Source organism: Brassica oleracea, chromosome C5 (genome assembly GCF_000695525.1).
Source record: "Brassica oleracea var. oleracea cultivar TO1000 chromosome C5, BOL, whole genome shotgun sequence".
NCBI classification, from domain to species: domain Eukaryota; kingdom Viridiplantae; phylum Streptophyta; class Magnoliopsida; order Brassicales; family Brassicaceae; genus Brassica; species Brassica oleracea.
The window spans coordinates 8,974,490-8,986,317 of NC_027752.1; the positions used below are offsets into that span (position 1 = coordinate 8,974,490).

Sequence of the window (11,828 nt, forward strand, 5' to 3'; positions counted from 1 at the left end):
AAAAAATGGAATGTTGTGTGTTTTTAGTGGCAATAATGTTTACTGTTTTAGAAAATTTATGTTTATTCTTAAAAAATCAATCAAATTAGAAGAAAAATTAGTAGAATTACGATATACTAGTATATATATAATTAAAACTAAGAGCAATATGAAATGGAATATATTTTAATGCAGAAAGAACTAAGCAATGGTATTATTCTTTTTTTTGTTTGGATAACACTAAGCAATGGTATAAAAAGTCTTTCCACGGTGAGGTTATAACGGTCTTTCAGATACCACATTTCCCATTTGTTACTCAATTGCTTCTGAAATCTTTTTTCTAAGTATTGCCTCTGAAATCATAATAGTACCATTAATTATTGACTCTCTTTTAGTCATTAAGTACACTGTTCCAAAAACAATTTTCAGATTTAAAAAAAAAAACAAATTCTTGATTTTATTTGTTTTGTCAGCAAAAAAACCTTGAATCTAACGGCGAAGAAATTCAAAACAAAATCCGACGATGGAAACTTGATAAAAATCAGAACTTGAGGGCATATATATGAGTTGTATACACATCCCACTACTCACTCCCTCGAGACTATTCCCACTATTAGTTAAAAAGAGACGGGAAGAAATAGAAACTCCCTTTTAAAATAAACTATTTATTAAAGTTAAAAAAAAACTATTTATCTTTATTAATATATTGTCTTATCATGAGGTGATTAACGTGGCATCTAGAGGATTGCTTGGCCTGAGAAAAATGGGGAGGAAGACGTGGTTCGACGACGACGGGATGAAGAAAGGAGAGTGGACGGCGGAGGAAGACCAAAAGCTTGTTGCCTACATCAACGAGCATGGCTTATGTGATTGGCGTTCTCTCCCCGAACGAGCTGGTATATATAGATTTATATGGAGAATGCATTTATACTTTCGTGTGTATCTGGCTTCATCTTTCTTTCTTTTTTTTTCAAATAAATTTCTGGAACAAGGGGTTTATAGACGTCTAGATGAGTTCAAGTTTCTGCTTACGATAATAAATGATTCCGTACTTAAAACGCGGATTAAACAACCAATTTACAACCAAATTTTCGTCCTATTTGTTTTCTCACGTTTTTGCTAAGATAATTAATTACGATTCCTCTTGGTTCTGTCCGATTTATGGATTTATGTTTCTGGGGATATCTTCAATTTTGTATTTTCAGTATGAATCAATATATATATATATATATATATATATATATATATATATATCTTCAGATAAAAAAATAATAATTACGATTCCTCTTCATTCTAAACGAAACTGAAATTCACACACCCAAAAATAATAATGCGTGTATATGTGTCTTGAAATTCTTGGATTTGAGAACCTAAGTTCATATATTAAGCAGAATACTTAACATTTTTCTCTTGATTGTAAATTTGGTTTTGTTGTTTTTTTCTTTTATATATATATATATATATATATATCTTCAGATAAAAAAATAATAATTACGATTCCTCTTCATTCTAAACGAAACTGAAATTCACACACCCAAAAATAATAATGCGTGTATATGTGTCTTGAAATTCTTGGATTTGAGAACCTAAGTTCATATATTAAGCAGAATACTTAACATTTTTCTCTTGATTGTAAATTTGGTTTTGTTGTTTTTTTCTTTTTTTGAAAAAGTTTTGGTTTTGTTGTTGATACTTCATTATTAATATTTTAGTTTTTTGAGATATAAAATTCTACATACCTATCGAAGTGAATATAGCATGCAGAATTGGGGTTTGTCCTCGTTTATAAAACAAAACTTCATGAAATCCTGTCCTCGTTTATAAAACAAAACTTCATGAAATCCTAGCCAGATCATTTTCGTAACCAAGCCAAGAATAGAAAGTGCACGTACCACCCGTCATCTTTTGTATAGCATACGGTGCTCTGTGGCGAAGGTGCATGAATGAGCACAAAATTTCTGTATAGAGATGATTATTTTGTTCCGGATTCTGTAAAGTTGAATCCTCTATATACCGATTTTATCCATAAAATATTTTTTTTAAAAATGATTGCAATCTGTTAGCGGTGCCCACGAGCGACAGGTATTACTATACTTTATAAATCTTCAAACTTTAATGTTGTGTATTGTGACCAATATCGAAATCTTAAAATCTTTGTAACTTATATGTTTTGTGACCCCATATGGAAGTGTTAAAATCTTTATATGTTTTCAGTTTTACATTTTTATATTTTTGCAACTTCTTTTATTTTATTTTTGTTTGATGAAATTTCAAATTTATTGATCATTGTAAAAAGCATATATGTAAAAGCAACTTCTTTTGTTTGCCACTACAAAAGCGCAATTAAACTCCTTATTAATTGATAAAGTTGACATTTCAATAACTTATCATGAAAACTAGGTTTGCAGAGAGGTGGAAAGAGCTGCAGATTAAGGTGGCTTAACTATCTAAGGCCTGGGATTAGAAGAGGCAAATTCACTCCTCAAGAAGAAGAAGCGATCATCAAACTTCATGCTGTTCTCGGAAACAGGTTAGTTTCTTAACTAATTACTGCTCTGTCAAAAGTCTAAACCACCAATTTGTATTAACATGAAATGTGTGGCAAACGAGAATTATCGTAAATAAATTTAAGAGAACAAGACAGAAGTGGAGTAAATATTTATCTAGAATTTGTATATTGATTATGTGAATAAATAATTTACAACCAAGACCCATATCTCAAAATTTGATATATATTATTTTTAGAAAACATTTTTATCTTAATAAATATGTTTTTAAATCTTAAAAAGCATACAGTACCACAAATGCTTTCGGCCTTGCACTCCTGAATGTCGATCTTGATTACAAATCAACATTCTTTGCATTTTTTACTGATGCACAAAGATCCAACTCACTCCAGAATCAATACAAGTGAATGTCAAAATTTTGATCACAAAAGAAAGCTTCTTTTTTTTTTTTTTTGGGTCACATGCAAAAGAAATGTTTAATTACACAACTCACTTCGTCTCTGTAAATAGATTTTTCAAGACATTTTTCTTCTTTCACAAAAATGATTTTTTTTTTAATATTTGAGTTGAATAAATTTCATTGGTCGATAATTATTGAAAATATCTAATAAAAATAATATATTTAATTGTATATATTTATTATATTTTTAATCCGTGAACACTATAGAATTTATTTTTGTCCGGAACGGAGTGATTAATATGTTACATGTGTGTGTATGAATAGGAATGTTATAATATGGGCTCTAATCATCAATTATTTTAGCCCTAACCGTAATTTACTTTTCACACATGGCTTAAAAACTTGAAAAGGGTTGACCATAATTAGTTCTGAATGTTATAGAGCTTAATTTTTGGCCCATTTATTTTGCTTCATACAAATTTTATACAATATTTAACTATGTATTGAAATTTTAATTTTGGTATGTTATGCAAAACTTAATTTTTTCACCACCCCGTAAGATCAATTTTTTGGCCAAAACATAAAATCAAGTTTTTTCTTAAAAACTCAGTTTTGCTGTTTTGGCGGAAAAACTCGATTATATGGTTTCGGTGAAAAAATTCGATTTTCAGTTTTGGCGAGAGAATTTGATTTTGCGGTCTTAGCAGAAAAATTTGATTTTACGGTTTTGGCGGAAAAACTCGATCTAAAAGTTTTGTTGGTTACTCAATTTTGTGTATTTAACGAAAAAATTGATTTACGATTTTATCGGAAAAACTCGAGCTTACAGTTTTAGCAGAAAAACTTGATTATGTGATTTGGCGGGAAAACTCGATTTTGTGTTTTTAGCCGGAAAACTCAATTTTCGATTTTGGCAGAAAAATTCAATTTTCAATTTTGGCGAAAAAATTGATTTTGCAATTTTTGTAAAAAAGACTTGATTTTTTGTGGTTTTAGTAGAAAAACTCAATATTTATGATCATATTTTGAGTTGTTAAAACATGTAAACTCTGGTTAAAATTGATATAGAAACATTTGTTAAGTTACATGAAAATTAAATGGGATAAACAAAATATGGTTAAGATATAACTGAGTTAAAATATGATTGAATTTAAACTAAACAAAAGAGTGTCAGACCGAAGCCCGAATTTAACATCTCTACAGTATGAACTTTCATGGATTGATTACAAAAAGAAATATAAATAATGTTATATAACACCCCGACCGTCCACGGCTAATGGACCACCCACGTCCGCTCATTCGGCCCGTGGGTTCCATCCCATCTGACGGGCGGTGCTTTAATTTTTCAAGGCACGAAAGACTTGTTTACTGACCCTGTAATCACCACGGGCCTCATCTCATCTGACGGGCGGTGCGTTAATTTTCCAAGGCCAGAAAGACTTTTTTACTGACCATGCAATCACCACATGACCTTTTCCCGTATTTTGACCGCACTCGCACGGTATCGCGAATCACTTCCCGATACCTATCTTTTTACTACTTCAGCTCAAGTACGCTTAACCGTGTAGTTCTAAACAGATGTGTGACGGAAAAAATAAGTCAACTTTAGTGACATAGGTATCCAAATCAATTTTATTAAGGGTATAACTGGTTTCCCCGCTACCACCCACAAACGCAGCTTTTGCGGTTCGTAGCGATTGTTGGCGTTTTGCAACAATCACTCAAACCGCTCTAAACCGCTTCAAACCGTTCTAAACCTCATAAATTCAAAAGCTGGTTCCAGTTATCGTTTGCGGGAGGATAATTTTTTTTTCTTTTTTTTAAATAATATAAATACAAAATAATTATATTCAATAAAAAATTTAAATTATAAAAATACTAAAATATATTTATTATATTTTAATTAATATTATAAAATTTTAAAATAAAAATATTTTCTATAATTTTTAAAAATTTAAAACTTTAACTTTCTAAATATAATTTTTATATTTATTATAATATTATGATTTTTGATATTTTTATAATTATATAAAATGTAAATATTTTTAATTTATTATTTAATCGCTGCTGCATTTGGTAGTTAACCAGTCACAAGTATCCCGCAAACGTACCAATTTCTAACCGCAGAACCAGTCGTACAAATCTCTTAAAACTGCTAGAAACCGCAACCACCCGCATCCGCAAATTCCCGCAACCGCAAACTCCCGCAACCGCAAACTCAACCGCTGCGTTTGAACCGGTCGGACCCTAAGTATTTACATATATCACACGGCATGTTACAAATGTGTGCACGTACGCCAGGAAATAATAAACATTGACTACAAGATTATATCAACATTACTAATTACAATATGATAAGATCATGTAGTTATTCACTAATTCCGATTTAGCCAGATCACTAACTACGTTCTTTGTCCTTTCACAATTCATAATTATAAAAGGTAATTCTAAAATTTGTTGTCTTTATTGTTGAAAATTGAAGGTGGGCAGCCATAGCGAAGGAGATGGAGAATCGAACAGACAACGACATCAAGAACCATTGGAACTCTTGTCTCAAGAAAAGACTGTCGAAGAATGGAATCGACCCGATGACCCACGAGCCCATTATCAATAACCTAACCGTAACGACCACTAACGAAGAAGAATGTGGTAGCTCTCCCACGAATACGTCGCTGACGACGGAAGGCCATTTTTCCTCCTCACCTTCCGGGTTGGCTCGTCTCCTGAACAAGCTTGCCGCAGGTATCGCATCTAGACAACACGATCTCGACAGGATTAAGAACATCTTGTTGGACCGGAAAATCACTATCAATGATCAAGACGAAGAAGGAGGATTAAGGAGGGACCAGAAGATTGGCGAAGAAGATGATTTTCTGATATGGGACGATGGAGAAGTTAGACGTTATATGGACATTGACCCAATGGAGTACGAGACGACACCGTATGACTCTGTCTTGTACGAGAGTACTCAGATACTTGATCATCTCTTCTGACTCATTCGAGTGCTAGTGTTTGTGTGTTATTAGCATATGGTGTATTGTAGCAACAAAGAAAATTAATGTGGACCACTTTGACCAAGAGAATGATTCCCTAAAGGGAAAGTCTTTTAGTACATGGTTTTTGATTAACTATATTTGTAGAATAATGGTTAAGATTTTATTGTGAGATGCATACCCCTGTTATGCTACTTGCATTAAACTACAGAAGTACACAGACGTTGCTCGCCTGATATTTAACATGAGAATAAGATACACAATAAAAAATTTCACATATTACTGACTTAGGGATTGACTGGTTCAAACGCAGCGGCTGCGGGAATTTACGGATGCGGGTGGTTGCGGTTTTAAGAAATTTGTACGAGTGGTTTTGCAGTTAAAAATTGGTGCGTTTGTGGGATACTTATGACTAATTAATTACCCAATGCGGCAGCAGTTAAATAATAAATTAACAATGTTTATAATTTATATAATTATAAAAATATCAAAAATCATAATATTATAATAAATATAAAAATTATATTTAGAAAGTTATAGTTTCAAATTTTTAAAAATTATAGAAAATATTTTTTGTTTCAAATTTTATATATTAATTAAAATATAATAGATATATTTTAGTATTTTTATAATTCCAATTTAAAATTTTTATTGATTTTTTTATTTTTGCATTTATATTGTTTTATAAAAAAGAAAAAAATTATCCTTCCGCAACCGCAAACGATAGCTGGAACTAGCTTTTGAATTTATGAAGTTTAGAGCGGTTTGAAGCGGTTTAGAGTGGTTTGAATGATTGTTGCAAAACGCCAACAACCGCTACTAACCACAAAAGTTGCGTTTGCGGGTGGCAGCGGAAATCCAGTCATACCCTTAGTTAATGCACTATCAAACTTTTCCATATTCCACTTACTTCGTTACTAGATAATATATTATACTTAAATATAGTTAATGCCATACGCGGAGTTGATTTAAAAAAAATATGATAAATAATATATATTTTGTTATCAATAACCTTTTTTACATTTGACAGAATATACATACATTTATATATTTTGACACGGCTATTGGACGGAGTTAGGCCCACTGATCTTGGCTTTGGGCACCAGGAGTCCACGTGATCTGAGAATGAACTTCAAATCTCCAGTTATCTCAGCAGTGGTAGATGGAAATTGGTTTCTTCCTCCGGCAAGATCTGAAGAGGGTACTTTGCAGATCGTGCTCTCAACCATGGCCCCACCTCACTCAGATCAAAGCTCAGACAAGTATCTTTGGCTGACCATTTCGTTCCAAAATTTTCCTCTAAAGCAACTTGGCCCCGTATCAGAGAGATAACATCTGAGGTTCCTTGGTTTGACCTGATACGGTTTAAAGAAGAGATACCAAGATGCTCCTTTGTGTCTTGGATGGCTATACTCTCAAGGAACCCTACTAAAGATAGATTGTCCTTGTGGGCCATGGATGTCCCTACGCTTTGCGTTCTGTGCTCTTCGGGCCATGAATCCCATCAGCACTTGTTCTTTTTGTGCCCATTTGTCTATGCTGTCTGGTCTCACTTCTCCAGAAGCGCTTGGCAAGCTGCTCCGTCTTCTATGCTCGATGTGGTAGATATTGTTGCTGTCTCTGCTCGATTTCGGGTGGGGTTATGGTTTATTGCATCTGGTGCGAAAGGAATTTTCGCATTTTCAAGCAGGTGGCCACTTCTGAAGCAGGGGTTGATCACGCTTGTTGATTGGCTGATCCGGGATCGGCTCCTTTCCATCCCTCCTTTCAGACCAGAGTCTCCGTTTCTGCTCCAGCTGTTCTTCTCCCTTACCTTTCGGCCTCCTTAGCTCTTTTTTTTTTAACACTGAAAATTCATTTGATTGGAAGTCCAAAAGGACAAAGAAAGAGAGGGGGAAAATCCCCTAGTTTGAAAACAAACACCAGTACCAGAAAAGCTTGGAAAAATCCTTAGCTCTTGTTTCTCTCTTTTCTCCTCTTCTTGCAATTCTTTTGTAATAAGTGGATCTCCACAGCTATGTAAAAAAGAAAAGCTTAGTATAGTATAAATCTTAACATTTACACTCTAAAAAAAATGTATTTTAGCGCTCAAAACACCAATTTCAGTTTCTTGGGATTTTTATCCTAGAATCGACTGTGTTTATATTTTCAAAAACTTTTTTCTTACACCATATAGAATTTTTTTTTGGGCAAAACACCATATAGAATTAAGATACAAAATTAAAAAAAATAAATCTATTTTCATATTGCAATGTTAACAAAATGATGGTTTTTTGAATTTTATATTAAAAAAACATGTCAACTCAGTCAATGGTTTGTAACCTGGCATGATAGAGAGTAGTTGATTGTACGTTGGATCATTAAGTTAGATATATTTTCTAAATAAGAATGATAAATTAGATTTTAATTTAAGTAGTTCGATATATAAATGTTATTTAATATGTTCTGTTATTATAATGGTCTTCGTATGATTTCTTTGTAATAGATAAAAAAATAGGATTCTAAATTAATAAATTAGATATCTGAGATATTAAAATCATGAATATTTAAAAATTAAAATGGAAAATTGAAACCTTTGAACTTTAAGCAATTTCTAAACGCATATAACCAATAAACCATGATAAAATTTTGATGTAAATGCGAATATCTATCTATATATATAAAGTTGGGCTTGCTTCTCTCCCAAGATGTTCACCTAAGATTCCAGCTCACTAATTCGTGTACCATGGAGCCGCCACGTGTTTGGTCTTTAAAACACATAGTTTCATTTAATTTGGTAAGCAATACTTGTGGGCTTCGATTAGAATTGTGTTTTATGTTTTGCTTAATAAAGTTCATCTACTACAAGCAAAAGAAGTGATCTCCGACAACCATATTAAACGGAAGTTTTTCGGGAACGAGTGTTTCCTATCATTTTTCGACAATCCTAATTTCATCGGAAAATCATCTGAATGTACCGATGAATTTTTGAGTAATCCACTAATTTCTGGCAGCTGAATATATCTATACAAAAAAATTATTTTAATTAAAATATAACAAATATTAAAAATCTTCATATATTTCATTGCATAATAAATGTAAAAATTCAATAACAAAAAAAATCAAAAGGAAAGAACGGATCTCCTGTTGGCAATAAATTTGATAAAATTAGTGGTGTATGATGCAACGGTGCTGATAGCGGATGATAATTGAGCGGAATGGAAGAAGTGGTAAACAAAGTTGTAGCGGTGGTCGTGCAAGGAGTTGCGGTGGCTGGATGCAAAGAAAGAGGCATGGCGGTGCAAGGAGTTGCGGCAATGGCAGTGAAGAAGTTGCGGTAGCAGCGGTGAAGGAGTTCTGATAGTGGCGGTGCAAAGAGTTTGGGCAGAAGCGATGAAGGAGTTGCGGCAGTGGCGGTGAAAGATGTGCGGAGAGTGGTGGTGTAGGGATTAGCATCTGTTGCAGTGAAACCAGGAGTTTCACGGTGGTTCTTTTGCACAAGAAAGTAGATCTGAAAAGAAAAAAGAGAAATACTAGGAAGAAGGAAAGAAAATATATGAAATTAAAGAGATAGTGCTGGCAACTTTTCTCCACCGTTCATTTGATATATAGATAAAATTAATGACGATTAATAAAAAATTAGTTTTATGTTAAAACACAACCATTTTGTCCAGATTTTTTTTTCCATTACACGTTTCAGTTTAATCAATTTTTTTTAAAAAATTATATATATATATATATATATATATATATATTGTCGATTGCAAAACTGTATATAGAAATCTATTTAATCACTAAACCAAAAAAACTATTTATATGTTTGTTTGTTTTTAAGATTGGAGCCGATAATTCAATTATTCTAAAGGTCATTTTAAAGAAAAAGTCAGTTGTAAAATAAATTAATTTTTACATAAAAATTTGAATGAACAAGATAAAAGATTATTTGGATAGTATCTAAAGTTTAATTAACTTTTATTCGTGTAGCTTGCTTTCTTGAATATAATTTTTTCAGTTATGCAAAATTAAATAATATTAGTACAAATAAGTTTAGTTCGTTCATAATAAATAAAACCAAACAAAAATTTTATTTACCTACCATAATATATTTGTGTAATCGGTTCATTGTATATTTAAGGTATATTTAAATTCATATGAAACCAAAACATAATTTAAAATTATAGAAAACAATATAACCTCCATTAGTACACTTTAGTATAGACTCAAAATTTTGTAAAATGAAACAACATGAAGACCATTTAAAATGCTCACAGTATATCAATATCATAACATTTTAATATAGTGACAACTATTATTATTTTTTTGGAAAACATAAACAAGTATTGTAAACAAGAAAAATATATCTTATTACATATAATCTCTCCTGGCCTAAAATTTTCTAAAAGACAAAAAATCATTTAACACATTTCTTGCAAATGAAATCCTAAAACACAAACCACAAAATTATACACAAAAATAATAATCTAGATCACAAGTAAAATATATACCGTCCGTAATGCGTGCCGATCCTAGTATTTATATATAACCATGTTTCAATCACTATAAACCATAGAAAACAAACTATCCAAGTTCTACCACGAGCAGCACCACGAGCTCCAATGTTTTCCCCTTCTTCACCCAGACCATAATCCTTGCTGGCTTAATAATACGTGTAGATGACCAATCATGTTTCTGGTTTATGTAATAATCTTCCACTATTCAATTTCGTATGTCCAGTTGTCCCGTGACATATATGCCTCTTCCATCCTCTTTTACACTCTTTTTGACATAGAGATCCTGAAACTGAGTTTCTATACCAGTCGAATTATAAGCAGAGATTAGACGCTGATAATGTTAGAAAATACTGATTCATTGACAATTAGATTGACCTGAAAAAAAAGTGATATCAGGCAATCCGTTCTTAACCACAAGGCGGTGGTCCAGTGGTAGACTAATTTTAGGAAAACACCCCACTACACTTCATTTTGTGGCCACCCGGATATGAATTTATTTTACGGTCTATTTAAATATCCGAAGTAAGACTTCATCCGTGGAGCGCACCACTCTTTTGAAAATTAGACTGGATTTTTTCATAGATCTGCAATACCCTCAAAATTAAACAAAAAAAATGAATTATCTGAAATGGATGCAGAACTTTAAACCATACTAAACAAAAACTGTAACGAAAGTTATGAAGAACGTGGGAATAAAACCGCTGGATTCTGAAACGTAAAATATTTTTTTTCTTACGAGAATTAGAAACACAGATTGAAAATTAGTCAATCACTTCAGGATCAGGAGAAAGCCATTGCGTAATAACTTCTATATGCTATTGAAAATTTTGTATATACAAAGGTATATGTTTGTATTTACAACAAAAATTATCGTGGCAAAATGATATATAATGTTTATACAAAAATCTTAAGAGTTCAATATTTTTTTGAACTTTTAGATTAATAATTTTTTTTAAACCAATATATAGTTATAATAATATCACTACAAGAAAACATATTTTTTACGAGGGCGGTATTCGTTGTAAATTCGTCGTAATAGGGGCTTTACGACGAATTAACATCGATACGCGTTTCGTTGTTAAACGCTCGTCGTAACGGAGGTTTCGTCGTAAAGTCCTAGTTACGTTTACGAGGAAGTCAATTCCTCGTAAAGCGGAAGGAAACTATTCGTCGTAATGCCCTCGTAAATGACGATGTAAATACCTCGTAATAGTTCGTTGTAAAAGCCACGTAAGGCTTCCACGTAAAGTCGATGTAAATTTTACGAGGACTTTACAACGACTTCATGTAAATTCCTCGTAAACGTTACGAGGACTTAACGTGGAATTTTACAACGAATTTACATCTCCATATTTAAAATATTAATTAATTATAATAATTATATAAATTTTATAAAACAATAATTTTAAAATTTAAAATATTTGAAATAAAATTAAATATGAAACCAAATAATTTTTTT

General features: G+C 32.0%; 1 protein-coding gene across 1 annotated transcript; it reads left to right on the forward strand.

Moving 5' to 3' along the window:
- Positions 1-634: 634 nt before the first annotated feature.
- LOC106293379 (transcription factor MYB34-like) lies at positions 635-5,987 on the forward strand. The gene is made up of 3 exons (XM_013729062.1): positions 635-875; positions 2,380-2,509; positions 5,369-5,987. The coding sequence occupies exons 1-3, from the start codon at positions 743-745 to the stop codon at positions 5,877-5,879; spliced, it is 774 nt and encodes a 257-aa protein (XP_013584516.1). The 5' UTR covers positions 635-742; the 3' UTR covers positions 5,880-5,987.
- Positions 5,988-11,828: the final 5,841 nt, after the last annotated feature.